This window comes from Sminthopsis crassicaudata, chromosome 1 (assembly GCF_048593235.1).
Source record: "Sminthopsis crassicaudata isolate SCR6 chromosome 1, ASM4859323v1, whole genome shotgun sequence".
Taxonomy (NCBI): Eukaryota; Metazoa; Chordata; class Mammalia; order Dasyuromorphia; family Dasyuridae; genus Sminthopsis; species Sminthopsis crassicaudata.
This window is the reverse complement of record NC_133617.1, coordinates 702,539,291-702,556,372: the sequence shown is the minus strand read 5'-3', so window position 1 is coordinate 702,556,372 and position 17,082 is coordinate 702,539,291. Positions and strand designations below refer to the sequence as shown.

The window sequence follows — 17,082 nt, the reverse complement described above, 5'->3', positions numbered from 1 at the left end:
TTGGTTTTCCCAAAATGGTATGCCCTCATTGGAGAACATGCTAAGAGCAAAACAAATTGAATTGGTTCAGATGTGCAAAGTTAGAGAAGCTACCCCAAATGTCCATAGGGACTATTTGAGACCGACCTGGGGCAGAGCATCCCAGCTCATGAGTCTGATCAGCCACAGTCGGACACACTGTAACTCGATTCTAACATAGAGATGTCATTTTGGTCCTCTTTGAGAACAAAGGACAACAACCAAATCTGGGTCTTCCCACGATTCTTCTTCATGGACTTCATCCTGAAAAGAGACTTCTTTATATATTCCATGATTCTAACACTCTCTTCTATTCATTGCCAATTTGGGGGGGTGTGAGCTGAGGGTGAGAATGATGGGAAACATCTGAGCTGACATGTATCTGCTGCCCAGAGCTGCTTTTGATGCAGATATGACATCTAAGATGTCTCTGCTATGATCAGGAGAGTGTAAGAGCTAAGATACAGACCTAGAACTGAAATGTAAGCTGCACATTAGGAGTCAACTCAGCCGAGTCAAGCCAGGCTTAGAGAAGAGATGGATTTCAGAGCACCTAACTAGTAGCTTTTGAGAGTGCTATCAACTGTTGAGATAAAAGTGGAGACAAATTTGTCATCCCTTCCATTGAAAGGGGATCTCAGATGCCCAAGTCCTGCCATGGAGGTTTTAACCCTTTGCAAAAAAGCAGGAAAGGCAATGAGAAGATTTTCGTTTTTAGGAAATGATCAAAGACAATCTACCTCTATGTTCTGTACAATAAAATGAATGTGGCTACATGGTAGATTGCCTTTGTAAATCACATATAGAAAATTAGTCAGCTAGAGGAAAAATTTCCTAATATCAGCAGGAAGTTTTGGCAGAAATGACAAATTTTCCCCTTTCTCTAATTGTGGAGTATATTCAATATCATACTTTTAGGTCTTTATTGAACTCCAGGTTTACCTTTAGGTGCTTAAAAAAAGTGAATAAGCCGGGTTCAGTGGGAGAAGAAGGAGGCCAGGGTTTTGTAGGCTGACGCCCTATGATGAGCAGAGATGATATCTTGCCTTTAGGAACAGGTACAGTGAATACCTCAAAATATCACTTGGTTGGTGGTCTGTCAGTAGTTCCCCCTGGTGGCCAAATGCCATACTACACCCTTTAGTGGTTAGAGATGATTAATCTGCTCTTTTGTAGGATGGATTGCAGAAAGAGCTGGAGAGGAAAATGGCAAACCAGTCCAGTTTCTTTACCAGGAAAACCCAAAATGGGGAAACAAAGAATTGAGCATGGCTGAAACAACTAAATGACAAATAACAAAAGGTTGTATGTAAGGGTCCTTTAAATGGGCGGACACAGCGCAACAGGAGATTGAGTGACTCAGAACTAATCTCTGTGGATATAGGACTGCCCTGTGGGTGGGATCCTGGCCATATTGAGATAGCTTTGTAATGGGTGACTCTCTCGCTGGTTGGCTGTGTGTGTGACCTCACAGGCCCTTTATAAGCCCACTGCAGACAGCAGTCACTCTCTTTAGCCTGGCTCCCTAGCCTGGGGTAGCTGAGCCAAGCTGATGGATAGCCGAGAGGTAAGGAGTTTGGTAGTGAACACGTAGGTCTTCAGACTAGGTGTTCACTAGGGAGCTAACAAGTCAGGGCATTATGTGAGTAGGTATAATAAAGGCTTTTAAGTTTACACGTGGCTGTTCTTGAGCGTGCTAATGGTTATTAAGCTATAGATTCAAGAAATTGTGGCCAGAGACCTTTGAAGGCCTCAGAGGAGGTGAACTGGGTAGAGTTGACACTGCAAAGGTCAGTGGTCAAAGGTACTCTGTTGGGCCTAGGACAGACTGGTAATTGTAACTCCCAGGAGGGCATGTTACAGTTGTAAAGCGGGAAAACAAACCCAAAACAGTTTGTTATTCCTTCTGCAGTATCACTATGTTTCATTATAATGTATCCCAATTGAGATAGAGCTCTCAGGGAGATATCTGAGTTCACCCTCATAAAGACAAGGCCAAAGTTGAGACCTGCAATTCTGCGTTACCAATGATGGTGAAGTCTGAATGAGGAAGACCAGATCTAGAGGGGAGAGGATAAATTCAATTTTGGACATGTTGACTCTGAAGTGAGGGAGACAGATAGGTGAAAAAAATTAGAGACAAAGGCCTGGAGTTCAGAACAAGAGGTAAATATTTGGGAATTACCTGTTCAGATGCAATCATTAAAGCCATGGAGGTCAATGAGAATGGAGAAAAAGAGAAGGAAGCAAAATCATTTATGCTTGTAAGGTGCTTTAAGGTTGGAAAAGCCAAATTTGTCACACCATTTGATAATTCTTACAATAGCTCTATAAGGTAGGTAGAATTATTATCCTCATTTTACAATGGAGGAAACTGAGGCAATAAAGTTAAATGGACCACTGAGAGCCACACAGTAAGAGTTTGAGGCTGAATTTGAACTCAGGTTTTCTAAACTCCTGGTTCAGGTTTATCTTCTGTATCACCTGGCTGCCTCTAGGCAGCAATGGAGAAATTAAAGGCAAAAGGCACCCCATGAAATGTGATATCACACACAATACATTTTCTTCTCCCCCCCCCCCACTTTATAGTATTTTATTTTTCCAAATACTATAGAAAGATTGTTTTTAACATTCATTTTGATAAGATTTTGAGTTTTACAGTTTCTCCCTCTCTCCTAAGACAGTAAGCAATCTGATAATTTTTATACATATTACAATCATTACAATCTATTTGTATTTTATTTTATTGTATTTTACAAGAATCCTTCCCTATCTTCTCTTAATTCTAGTCCCTTCCTTATGTTATTTATTTCCTTTTTAGTTTGCATGTGGTCTTCCCTATTAGATTGTAAACTCCTTAAGGGACTCTCTTTTGAGTCTTTGTATCCCAAAACTTAGCACAGGGTCAGGCACATAGTAGGCATTTAAGAAGTATTTGATTGATTATTGATTAGAACTCTACCTTCTATACCAAAAAACTGCAGATCAAACCTGCTATAAGCCAATTTCCTCCAAGGACAAAAAGGAGCTGAACTTAATGAAAATATTTATGAAGGGAGATTTTTTACTTTGAAACTTTTATTAAGGGGGGAAAAGATAAAATGAAAACTACTTTGTACAAGTTTTCAATTTCTTTTGTCTTTGAGTCTACATTGGGGTAGGATTTTCAAATATAAACTTGAATACCCATAGCATTCTACTTGGAAGAGAAAGAATCGACAAAGATGAAGGAAGATTGAAATCAAATGGAGTTAAAGAAGCCAGAAATTGATTGCTTCCAAGAGTATAGAGTAATATTCCAAATCCATAGTGTAGCAGAAAGAACATTGAGGTTTCAGGAAACCAAAATTCCTCCCAGGCTTTGATTTGATAGCTAGGTAATCTTGGAATTATCACAATTTCCAACTCTCTGTTTTCTTATCTGTATCATGGGATTATAAGTGCTTTGTCTGCCTGAAGCATTAGTTGTAAGGCTTTCATGATGGCAGACATTTATAGAGCACTTTGAGATTTGCAAAATACTTTACCTACATAATCTCCTAGAAGTTTCACAGCTACTTATGAAATAACCACTTTTATTATCCCTTTTTGAAAAATTAGGAACTGAAGCTCAAGGAGATGAATTCATGTGACTTATATATGGTCACTCAGCTAGTTAGTATCCTGAGATGGAGGACACATGACTAGACAGCAGTTTATCTGGAAGAGATTTGGGACCTTGGATAGTAAGGTAATATGATTCAACAGGTCAAGAAAATACCACAGTTTTAGCCCACTAAAAAACATATAGAATCTAAAGTGAGCTATAACTCTGCCTTATTCTATCCTGATCAGTCTGTATCTGGAGTATTTTCTTCTCTGCTGGACAGCACATTTTAAATAGGACACTGAAAGGCAGATGGTCACTAAAGGAGAGCATCCAGGATTTGGAAGATCTTGTTAAAGAACTAAGTATGTTTTAATAGGAAAAGAGAAGCATAGAGCTATATGGAAGTTTCTGAAAAATTAAATTTGTTCTCCTCCACCTCCATAGGCAGAATTATGAATAATAGGTAAAATTTGCAGTCAAATTTTGACTTAGTATAAAGAATAACTTCCTAAGAATTCAAACTATCCCAAAGTCTGAAAGATTACATCTAAAGGGAAATTTCCCCTCTCTGAAAATCTTCAATCAAGACCAAATGACCACTTGTTGGCAACATTTAGTAGAAGGGATTCTTGTTTAGATGTGCTTTCAAATACATACCCAAGCCTCTGGGATCCCTTCCAACTGTAGTAATATTCCATTTATTCATATAATACAACTTCAATTTAACCTCTCTGTGTATCGTTTTACTTTTCTATAAAATTATGAATCTAGATCAGATGACTTCTAAGTCCCTTCCAGTTCTAGAGTTATATATTTTCTATAAATCTATAAACTAAGCAAATCAAAGTAATTTTGGTGGAGGTTGAGAAAATAATAACAATAGGGCAGAAATAATGGTTAAGAAAGACCTTTTGCCTTATTTCTAAAATACATAGAAAATTCACTCAAATTTATAAGAATAAAAGCCATTCTCCAATTGATAAATGGTCAAAGGATATGAACAGACAATTTTCAGATGAAGAAATTAAAACCGCTTCTAATCATATTAAAAAAATGCTCTAAATCACTTGATCAGAGAAATGCATATTAAGACAACTCTCACTTTTGAGATTGGGTCAGATGACAGGAAAAAAAAATGATAAATGTTGAAAGGAATGTGGGAAAACTGAGACACTGATACATTGTTAGTGGAGTTGTGAACTGATCCAACCAGTTTGGTATAGCAGACAGAGAACAAAACTTGGGGTCTAGAAAACCTGATTTAAAGCCTGCCCCTGAAGAATGCTGGTTGCACAGAGGGAAAAGTCATTTAAACTCTCAGTGTTCTAGGCCATTCTCTAAGACCATACGTGAAAGAGTACATGCATGTCTTCATTGAGAGAAGGAACTTCCTCATTGGGAAGAGCCAATTAAATCAAAGGTTTATCAACTGATGTTTAATTTTATTTAAAAAAAAATTTTTTTTTTCTTAAATGGAATAGGATGATATAGTTAGAAATTGTTGAAGAGTACAATGCCTATAATGCCTGCTATTGGGTTGGTAAAGGCTAGTGGATGTGTTGAGATTGAATTCTAAATTACAGTGAGCTAAGATTAGTCATCTATAGTATGTCCAGAACTAACATAGTGGATCCCCTGAAATGGAGGGCCACAGAACTGCCTAAGGAGAAGTTACTCAGCCTAAATTAGTAATCTATAGTGGGATCATAAGTGGCCATAGCAAGATAGAAAATCTTGGCAACATAGAAATAAATAAAGGGAGGTAGGGGGAAGGTAGGGAAGGAAGAAAGAAAAAGGAAGGAAGGAGGGGAGAGAGGGAGGGAAGGAAGGAAGGAGGGAGGGAGAGACATGTCATGCTAGAAAGAAGAGTGATCTAACTATGTCCAGATAGTAATGTGAAGGTCTATAACTGGGAAAGAGAAGATAAAACTCACCTATTAGAGCACAGGGTTGTGCCAACGAAGAGTAAACTGTAGTGGAAGAAATATCAGGGGTGTGTTGAAACCAGCTTTAATCGACAACAAGCCTGTTAAATTTTCAGTGTGAACATTTGCACCTCAGAAATAAATTATCACAAATCATGGCTACATTCATTGTTTTGTTGCTTATTTAGACTTAAGAAAGTCATGGAGAAAATGCTAATAACACAGATTAAACTTAAAAGTGTGTAATACATTTTCCCCCAGAGAAGCATATTCCCAGATATTAATTGATTGGCTCTGGCTGGTTATTTTTTAAGAACCCCAACACTTGATGCTAATTGCTCTCCTAAATTCCATTGTTGGCAACCCCAACATTTGGTAACAAATCCCAACATTTAATGCCAATTGCTCTCCTAAATCTCATCATTTGGTGCTGAAATTCAAACGCAGCATCACCACCACCACCACCACCATATCCTCCCAACACTGAGCCTATTTTGCTTGGTTGAGGACCCTTCTTTCTCTCCAACACTCAAAGACTGAATCAAACAGGCAACAACCTCTCTCCCTCAACTACCCTGCCAAACCCATCTAAATATCTCTACTGTATTCCATTCGATTCAATAAAATTCCTTCAAGGCTGGGTTCTCAGTACCTTCCAACATTAACTAATATGATAGGACATTCTGTGCTAATGAATCAAAGAATTCTAAACCAGGGCAGCTAGACCTTGAATTCCCCTAGCGTTTAAAAAGCATATCAGGAGTTTCTTAGAACAGACCACCATAATTCCTGGGATTTTTTGTTTTTAGTTAAAGAAATTTGGGGAGACTACATTTTGAGTTCCAAATTGTCTCCCTCTTACCTCCCAACCTCACGTTACAGAAGATCAACATTTGTTACAAACACATATGTAAAATCAAACAGTACATACTTCCATGAAACAGTAATTTCTCTGAAGGTGGATATAATTTTCTTCCAAAGTCCTTCATAGTTGATTTGAATGATATTACTCAGAGGAGTTTAGTCATTCACAGAGTTCTGAACAATATTGCTGTTGTTACTGTTTCTTAGTTCTTATTTCACTTTGCCTCAATTTATGCAAGTCTTTCTATATTTTTCTAAAATCAACTCTCTTCATTTCTTTCACAGTAGGATTCCATTGCAATCATATACCACAACTTATTTAACCCTTCCCTACCTTTACTGTTACATATCATTAAGAACAAATTTGTTATATAGTTAGAATCACAGAATTGGAAAATAATTTAAGAATAGTCCAATTCTGCCATTTTTGACTACAAGAGAAAACAGGAATGGAGAGGTTAAGTAATTTTTTCAAGATCACACAGCAAATTAGTGACAGTCAGGATGGGAGCCAGAGTATGCTGGTATATGTTTAATAACTGGCTTTCTACAATTTCTACAATAGACCTGTGATGGAGAGGGCCATTTGCATCCAGAGAGAAAAATATAGGGACTGAATGTGGATCACAACATATCATTTTCACCTTTTTTGTTGTTATTGTTGTTTGCTTGCTTGGTTTTTCTTTCTCATTTTTCCCCTTTTGATCCGATTTTTCTTGTGCAGCAAGATAAATGTGGAAATCTATTTAGAAGAATTGCCCATGTTTAACTATACTGGATTACTTGCAGTCTAGGAAAGGGGGAAGAAAGAGAGGAAGAGAGAAAAATTTGGAACACAAGGTTTTGTGAGGATAAATGCTGAAAACTATTTTTGCATGTATTTTGAAAAATAAAAAGCTATTAATATAAAATAATTTAAAACCAACTGGCTTTCTAAAAGGCACACCACACTTTTCAGTTTAATTTGCATTGTTTGCATTTTCTCCACCACTTTCCTAAGTCTAAACAGTCAAAACAACAAATTAAGCTCTGGTTTTTGAAGTAAAAATGCTTACCCTGAACATTTAACAATAGGTTTTACAGGAGAGGAGGGGAGGGAGTTGGTCCCCCATACATAGCAGCCAATTCTTTTTCTACCAGATGCTCACCTTGGTTTGACTCAGCAAATATCAAGCCCTTAAGCAAGGTAGTCCCTGGCAGTCTCTCCAGCTTCCTTTCAGAATCCTTTTGAGTCCAGTCTTTCTGCAGCCGATTGTAAAGTGGAGGATAAAGTTCTCTTTTTCTTCTGCTTAGTACTGTGTCTGGCACATAGTAGGCACTTAACAAATGTTAATTGATTATTGACTATGGAATTCAGATTTGCTTATTCCTAGGGTAATACACATTGCACCATACCACACTGCCTCCCACGATCTCATAAAGCAACTTTTATTTCCTCGAGCTGGGGAAGGGATCTACAGCCTTGCCAGGGAAATGAAGGGATAGTTAGGTGTAGGGATTCAATTCCTATCAATTCAATTCAATATATACTTTAGAATCGCCTACTATGTAGGATATCAAGAGAAAGTGATTCTAGGAGTCATGGGCAGGAAAGATTCAGTTTTGATCTCAGAACAGAGGGGAAGTAAGGGTTGCAGAAGGGGATAGACTGGGTGCCCCCTAAATTCAAAGAGAAATCGACCTTCATTCCCTTTCCTATGTCCCACCTTCTATCTTCTTCCTCTTTCCCCAAATTCTTCTCCTTTTCTCTCTTTTCCACTCTCTCCACATTGTTCTTTTTGCACAAGCGAGCATCCAGGAGAATGATCAAAGATCTGGGATTCAGCGTGACTGGGAACTGTACTTAATTGAGCAATCCCACTCTGAGCTAGAGTTTTTTCATATGTAAAATGGGAGTAATAATACTTTTACTACCTGCTCACCGACTGGTAATAAGGAAAGCAACCTCTTCACTTTAAAGACTACAGAAAAGTATACGGTTCTAAATCTCCAGATATTCTCTCTCCTCGTTATTTACCTCGATTTCTCAGCCACGCCTCTAGAATTCCTTCCTCTATTTACAAGTCCCCCGTCTTCTTCCAGGTTTTAACCCTGAAGTCTCCCTTCTTCCTTCCCCAGCTTTCCAGATCTCATCCTGGAACCTCCCCCTTCCAGAGTTCTAGTCCCAAACCCCTCCCCCTGCTGGCCCTCTGACCCCCAAGCCCTCTGGATGTCCCTCTTCAACCTCCAGCTCCGCTAAGACTCACTCCTCTCGTCCAAGACAGCGTCCTCTAATTTTCTCTCTTTAACTGACCTCCCAACCTCCAATTCCTCCTCCCTTCGAAGGGAGTGCAGCCCTCCCCTCTCTAGTCACAGATCTCCAATCCCTCCCTCTTCTAGCAACAGACCCTTAAATACCTCCCCTGTCCCGTTAAAGATGAGAGGGGAAATCCCCCCAGTCCCTCTCCCCTGTACCCCAAGCCCTCCCATTTCCCATCAGCCGACCTGCTGACACGCTCCGTCTTCCCTTAAGAAATGGGAAATCCCCCCAGTATTTTCCTTCTCAGGCCCCCAGACCCTAACTCCCTTCCTTCCTAGCCCCCGGAGCCCCTCCTCCTCCCGTGCGGGGCGGGGCTGGCGCAGGTTACTGCCGGCAGAGGGCGGCCCGAACCCCTGCGCGGAGCCCGGAGCCCGGAGCCGGCGCGGCTATTTCTATCTCATGATCACAGTGCCCGGGCTCGGGGCTTTTCCAGCTACTTCTGCCCGGGCGGGGAGCGGGCGGCGGGCGGCGGGCAGAGGGCGACGCCACTCAGGCTCCCGGGAAGCCATATTCTGCCCAGGCAGCTCCGGGCCCAGGGAGGCGGCGCGCTCCTGCCCTGCGCTCCGGCCCCTGCGCTCCTGCCCCGCGCTCCTGCCCTGCGCTCCGGCCCCCGCGCTCCGCTCCGGCCAGCGCAGCCCCGGCGCCGCGGCCCCTGCCCGGGCCCTCCCCTCCGGCCGCTGCGGGACCCCCGGCGCCTGGCAAGATGAGCAACGTGTCCTTCCACATCTCCAATCTCCTGGAGAAGATGACGTCCACGGACAAGGATTTTAGGTAAGGTCGCCCCAAACACCCCCCCCCCCGGAGAATGTTAGGTCCTTGAGGGGTGGGACTATTGAGATATCATTTTGTCCCAAGGACTTAGATGGAGCTGGGCGCGGAGCAGGTGCATAATAAATGCTTACTGTCCCCAGTGTCCCTGATCCTGGATACCTCCGTCTTCCCTTTCGTCTACCTGCTCTATCGGTATAGACCAATTCCTTCCCCCACTGCTCCCCGTGCCTCCCTGTCCCACTCCCCCAATTCCCATCTGGCTCCCTTCCCCCAGAATCTAGTTTCTCCTACACTATTCCGGTCCATCCTCCTCTTCCTCCCTGGCCCCTAACCCATCTTCAGAGCAAGCGCGGTATAATGGGAAGTCCCGGTAACCTGAGTTCAAACGCTGATTTTGATGATTATTGTGGCCTTGAATAAGTCAATTAACTTCCTCAGGCCTCAGTTTCCTCCTCCTGTGAAATGATCTCGATGATCTCTAGTGATCCCAAAGATTTCTTCCAGCTCCAAAGTATGAGCCTATCATCTTCTGCATCTCTCTCTTCCTCCTCCATCCTCTCCAAAATGCCAGCGCCTCCTTGGGCGTTATAGGATAGACTTCTGTGATAAGTTAGTGTTGACCCTTCCACTGAGTCCCTTCCCTTCCTGTTGTCTTCTTTCCTTGTAGAAAGTTCAGCCATCCAGGGATTTTTCCTGTAGATTTAAAGTTTTTTATTTTTTTTTTTAGAAGTGGAAGGGACCTTAGAGATGACTGAAACTCACCACTTCAATTGAACACATGAGAAAACTAGAAGTAACCAGCTCATTTAGTCTAATACTCTGCTCAGTGCTATTGACTGAGGGGAGATTTATTTCCTCTGAAAATAAGGGACCCGGACTATATCTTCACAGTCCCTTCCATCTGTGATGATTTGAACGCAGAGAGGCTTTCAAGATGCCCTTTTCTTGAAAGAAAGCTGGATATGGAGAAGCAGGGGGGACTAAGCCTTCTGGGTAAATTGTAATATTGTGTAGTTCATTCACTCCTGGGTCTTTAGGGCTGAAAGGCCATGAGACTGGAAGTGATAAAGACTGATCTTAGGCAGGAACACAGAATGTCAGTGTTAACAGTGGAAGGGACTGCTTGTAGAATCAAAACCAAGGATCTAAAGTCAATACCCTCATTTTATAAATAGGAAAACAGAGACCCCAAATAGATTAGGTCACTCACTTAAGGTCACACAGATGGTATTTCTTAGAGATAGGATTTGAACCTAGGACCCAATTTCAGGTACCCCCCCATACTATAAGTAGAAACTGAGGTTCAGATAATTAAGTTGTGAGTTGCTCCAGGTCTTGGCCATTTAGTAGCAGAAACACAACTTGAATTCAGATCCTCTAGCTTCCAAGTCTGGTGCTCAGATAAGGTTAATTAATTATGGGGCTGGAAGAGGGGCCTAGGAGGGTTCACAGACACAAGTCGGGCCTTGATATCAGGAAAACCTGAGTTCAGGTCCTTCTCCTGAGCCAGACTGAATCATGTGAATATTGTGAGTCCCTGAAGCTGCCAGCATCCCACTGCCCTTGGCAACTTTCTAAGATTGGCTGAGTTAAAATGGAAGGAGCACATTCCCTTCGGAGATGAAATGGTGAGTTCTAGTTCTACTCACAAAAAAGAATTGGGGGAGGGGAGAGATAATGGAGGTGTGTTAGCTGTACAAGAGCAGTAGAGACTGTTCTGCCCAAAGATCAAGAAATGAATGGATCTTCTTCCCAGACTGCCTGGATCTTGGTTAGACCCTTTGGACAAGGTGCTGAGTCCCTGGGGTCTTTCTCATGGGTCTCCCTACTGTTGTTCAGGGGTGGGAAAAGCTGCCTGTCCCTGCCAGAAACCTGCCCTACATGGACCAAGTTGCCAAGCTGGCTGCCTGCTCCTCCGTACATACCACTGTTTATGGAAATGCAGAGTCAGCCTTGTGTCTCTCTCAGCCCAGGGCAGGGGTGGGCCTTGCTGCCTGGTTTCCAGTGAAGCCTAATAATGTGCCTTTTATTATAATAATCCCTTACACTTGTATAGACTATTATACTTTTCAATAAAGAGTGCTTCACGGTGAGCAAAGTGCTTTCCTCTAGATTGGAAACTTGGCTGTGCTAGCTTACTTTTCTGCCTGTGTGACTGGGTAACACTTGATTTCTTTATCTTTAAAATAAGGGGGAGGCTACTAACTGGTCTCCAAGGTCTTTCCAGCTCCAGATCCAATTTTAAAGTATGTGACATAGATCTTTTTATCCTCATTTTACAGATGAAGAAACTGAGGCTTTGAAAGGTTAAATGACATATACAATTAGTATATTTCAGAGATAGGATTCTAGTGCAGGTTTTAGGATTTAGGACCAATATCTTTCCACTACAGCACAAATGTCTCCATGCATTGTTTCTAAGATCGCTCAACATCTCTGTGAAGTAGAGGACAAGAGTCCTCAATTTCACAAATGAAGAAATTGAGACAGATTGGCGTCATGGTACAGAACCTCAGAATCTGAGAGTTGGAAAGAACCTCAGTGGCTAAAAGAATGTTAAATTCTAACCTGTAAATGGAAGGAATGAATCCCAACTGTATTATATTAGGGGAGAGGAGCAGGGAGATCAGCACTGGGAAACAGGAGTGAAAAGACCTATATTCTGGTTGTATGACCTTAGGCAATAACTTCTTACTGAGCCTTGGTGTCCTAATCTAAAAAAAGGAAAGCATTAGGAGGCAGCTAGAGCATGTGAGTTCAAATCTGGATTTAGACACTTAATACTTCCTAGCTGTGTGACCCTGGACAAGTCACTTAACCCTAATTGCCTGGGGGGGGGAAGTGTTAGAGTCCTAGCTCTCATATATATACATATATATGTATATATGTATATATAAATATACACACACATATACATATGTATTCTCTTTTCCCACCCCCTCCTGTCCGGAGGAGTTTATGGCAGAACTGGACCTGGCCCTACTATTTTCATATTCTCTGAGATAACTTTAGCCATACTGCAGCCTAGGAAATGAGCAGGAGGAAAAGTAACGGGAATTGCAAATGAAGAAATTGAGGCCTAAGGGGAAGTTAGTTGCCTTAGTTTACCCAGAATTCCCTGGTTCTTAGTTATTACTTTGTTCCCTCTGGGATCCTTGGACTCCCTAGAAAATTTTTTTCTTTTGTACTTATCACTTACTTGCTATCGGGCTAAATAGATACTTTTCTGGTGTCTGTGGCTGCTGAATCAGCTGGCCAGACCAGTACATTCCATCTTCTGTGCTGTAGAAATGAACTACACAGTCCAAGGCTATGACATAGTTTGTGTACTTGGCTCCTAAAGGCTCCTAACTATGGTGCCTTAGAATCTTAGAATATTCATGCTAGAAGTTTCCTTATAGCTGTTTCCTCCTATCTCATTTACAGATTACAGATTCACAGACTTTGCAGAGTCCCTGCAAAGTTGGAATTTAAACCCACATCTCCTAACCTCCAATTTAGAATTTTCCCCTCTACATCAAGCCAGTTTTTGACTTAGAATCCTAGAATAATAGATCTGGGAAACAGTTTAAGAATTTAGCTGGGCCAGCCCTTTCATTTTAATAGATAAGGGAACCTTGGTCCCTGAAAGAAGAAATCCCTTGTCCAAGGTCACACATCTACTTAGAGTAACAGACTGGGACTAAAACTCAAGTCTCCAGACTCCCTTCTATTCAAAATCCCAGCTCTGCATTGTTTTTTTTTTTTTTTTTTTTTTTTTTTTTTTTTTTTTTTTTTGTTTTGTTTTGTTTTGTTTTGTTTTTCTTCCCTGATTATTTTTACCTTCCCAATACAATCCTTCCTTTGCAACAACAACAACAACAAAATACATATATATTGTACCTAGGATATACTATAAGATATTTAATATGTATGGCCATCTAGGGGAGGGGGTGGAGGGAAGGAGGGGAAAAATTATAAACAGAAGGGAGTACAAGGGATAATGTTGTTAAAAAAAATTACCTATGCATATACTGTCAAAGAAAATGTTATAATTATAAAAATAAATAGATAAATAGATAGATAGATAGATAGATAGATAAATAAATGATTGAAGATCCCAGCTCTGGAATATAGTTCTGAACCAAGCAATCTGTCAACAAACATTTGTATATTGAGTAGATGATATTTCTCTTTTCACTGGAGGTGAGTTGGGGTATCCTGGTAGTCCCTAGTCATCACTCATCATTGCCACTCCTCACAAAATCCAAAAGCCAAGTGGGTACTATAATTATAACCAAATTCAATCCATCAGTTAGCGGATATTTTTTGAGCCTATACTATAAGCCCGTAGAATTGAGAATTGAGAGATCTCAACACATAGAGACTTGGAAGTGGCCTTACAATATAAATATGAGAAAATAGACTTGTAATTCCTCCACCCCATTCAATCAACTCCAGTACCTTCCTGTTGCCTCTAAGATAAAATGTAAACCCCTTCATTTAGCTTTTAAAACCAGACATGATCTACTCCCATCTTGTCTTTTCTGCCTTAATGAACATTATCAGTCTCCTATTCTACTGTTTGTGATCCAAGCTAAAAGACCTTTTTTCTGTTAGTCATGCCCCATCTCTTTGGGGTTCCAGATGTCCCCCTGGAATGCAGTTTTCCTCTCTTCCATTTGAAGTCAGGTGCCATCTTTAATGAAGTCTTTTCAGATATTCCCAACTATCAAAGTCCATTATCCCAAATTACCTAAGCTTGAACTACTTTGTACATGTTATCTTTATTTATGTTTATGCTGTATATATTTATGTACATTATTGTTATCTTCTCTATCAAAATGTAAGTTTCCTGTGAATAAAGATTGTTTCAGTTTTTGTAATCCTAGCACTGTGCTTGGCACATAGTAGGTATTTAATAAATATGTGTTGATTGATTAAACATAGACTGTTACAACTGGAAAGTTTAATACTTGTAAATACTAAATACAACTTCAATAACTACTTAGTAAGTACAGAATGTTACAATTAAAAAGAGCCTTAGAACATAATAGAACATGGCGTGCTCAAGAGATGAAGGTTCTTAGAAACCAGCTTTTTTACAGATATTGAAATTGAAGCCCAAGAAAGGGAGTGCAAGGCAGTAGCCCAAAGTCAGGTAGCTGGGGACTGGTGGATCTGGAACTGTACTCTGGAATTCCTGCCTCCTACTTCAAGATCCTTTTTTTTGGAGCTAACTTCTTTGTGCACTGTTAGGAGTGGAGAGATTCACAAAAACCGCTGTCCTCCAACTCCTGATATCCCTGGGTCTCATGCAGTCCTGAGTCAGGCCATTCCTGGCACCCAAAGGCAAGAAATAACAGGGAGCTTTCTCCCTGTCTTTCAGGCAGAGCCCAGGCAGCCATAGGCTATAAATAACATAAAGATGGCATCTGGATGGAGAGCCTGTTGGTGTCAATCTGAGCAGTTGCTGCTGATGCCCCCAGAGGGAGGTTCTTTGGTCTTAAAGAGTTTACCAGATGTATTTGCACCCAGTGTCCCACAGCAAAGTGGAAAGAGCACCCTGAACTTAGAATTAGGAGACTTGAATTCCAATCCAGAATCTTAATTTTTAATTTTTTTAAACCTTTGTTTTATTTTCAATTTACTTTCCTCATTTCTTCCCACCCCTATTGAAAAAAAGGGAAAAGATTTCGAAACACATTATATAGTCAGATAAAACAAACTTACCTATTGCCTATATCTAAAAACTATGTATCTTGTTCTATATTTTAAGTCCATCACTTCTCTGTCAGAGGTGGATAACATGTTTCCCTATTGGTCCTCTGGAATCATGGTAAGCCATTGAATTGATCAGAGTTCTTAATTCTTTAAAAGTTGTTGGTTGTTACAATATTGTTATTTTATAAATTAGTCTCTTAGTTTTGCTTACTTCACTCTGAATCAATTCATGCAATCAATCAGTAAACATTTATTAAACAATTACTATGTGTTATATTAAGTGCTAGAGATACCAAAAAAGGAGGCAGAAGATAGTCTCTACGCCCAAAGAGTTTACAATCTTATGCTCTTCCCAGATTTCTCTGAAACTGTTCCTTTCATTATTACTATTATTATTATTTTGATGAGGCAATTGGGGTTAAGTAACTTGCCTAGAGTCACACAGCTAGGGTAAGATGAACTCAGATCCTTCTGACTCAAGGACTATACTCCACCCACTGTGCCATCTAACTCATTCTTTCCCATAAGACAATAGTATTCTATTATATTCACATGCAGTCATTTCTTTATAATAATAGTAAATATTTATATAACAATCAAGGTTTTCAAAGAATTGTACACTTGTTATTTCATTTGGTCTTTGCAAGAACCTTGTGAAGTAGGTGTTATTATCCCCATTTGATAGGTGAGGAAATTGAGGCAGTGAGGTTATATGATTTTCCCGCAGTCACAACTTATTATCTGAGATGAACTTGGGTCTTTCTGATTTCAGGTTTCGGGCTATATCCATTATGCCATCTAGGAAAGCAGGATGATAGAAGGATGCTAAATGTCAATAATAATAATAATAATAGGAGGGGGGAGGGATGCTAAATGTCATATAATCTCTAATTTTACAAATAACATCCCTGGACCTCAATTTCCTTATGGAACCTTGCTGAGTATTCAGAGTAAGTTAGATTTTTAAAAGAACTAAAAATCAAATCTAGATCTTTATTGATGTGCATATGCATATCAATGCACAGAAGTTACAAAGTTTGCTCCTATCCTCTGAGAGCCCTTCTTTCCTGCATCGGATCTCCCCCATTGCCATCATTATTGTACTTAAGTGGCTTCCAATTCATCTCACCCCCGTCCACCTTTCTCCTCTAACCCATTTTTTCTCACCATTATTTTTCTCAGCATCAGTTGCTTGTCCATAGTGTAATCCAGGAGACTTAAAAGACTTGAGTCAATGAAGTAATTTTTAAAAAGTTTTGTTTTAATTGCTGCCCTTCATTTTTCATATCTCATTAACTTCCAGATATGTTCCTGCCTCTCTTCTATCCAGTGAGCTGTCCCTTCTGACAACAATTTTAAAAGAGTCTAAAAGGGCTATTGAACAAAACCAGTGAACATCTTGACTATGTCTGGCGATAGATACAATTTCTTACATCCACAGTCCTTTGCTTCTATGATGAATAATAGTAAAGATAATAGTTAATAGTTATATAGCACTTTCTATGTTCTAGATGCAATACTAAGTGCTTTATAATTATTTCATTTGATCCTCATGATGACTCAGAGATAGGTACTGCTATTATCCCCATGGTACTACTATTATCCCCATTTTCCAGATAAATATACTGAAGCAAACAGGGTTAAGTAATGTGCCTAGGGCACACAAATAATAAGTGTCTGCAGCTGAATTTGAATTCAAAACTTCCTGATTCCAGGTCTACCATTTAATCCTAAGAGAAGGTGATGCATTTTCTCAGTGTTTCTCTGGTTCAAGCTTGGTTATTGTCATTACACAGTATTCAGTTCTATTTTATGCATCCGATTAACAGTATTGTAGTCATTATGAGTATCACTTTCCTGGTTCTAGTCACCTCACTGCATCAGTTCATTTAAGTCTTCCATACTTCTCATAT

At 40.2% G+C, this 17,082-nt stretch overlaps 2 protein-coding genes across 2 annotated transcripts in view; one reads left to right on the top strand and one right to left on the bottom strand.

The window, feature by feature from the left end:
- The window catches only part of TMEM40 (transmembrane protein 40), a 68,568-nt gene extending 60,912 nt beyond the window's left edge, over positions 1 to 7,656 (bottom strand). The window contains exon 1 of the mRNA XM_074283873.1: positions 7,545 to 7,656. The gene's annotated coding sequence lies outside the window, so the exon portion shown is untranslated. The remainder of the gene's footprint in view (positions 1 to 7,544) is intronic.
- Positions 7,657 to 9,079: 1,423 nt separating this feature from the next.
- The window catches only part of CAND2 (cullin associated and neddylation dissociated 2 (putative)), a 36,467-nt gene continuing 28,464 nt past the window's right edge, over positions 9,080 to 17,082 (top strand). The window contains 3 exon segments of the mRNA XM_074283866.1: positions 9,080 to 9,155; positions 9,158 to 9,343; positions 9,346 to 9,466. Coding sequence (XP_074139967.1) covers positions 9,095 to 9,155; positions 9,158 to 9,343; positions 9,346 to 9,466 — 368 coding nt within the window. The 5' untranslated portion in view covers positions 9,080 to 9,094.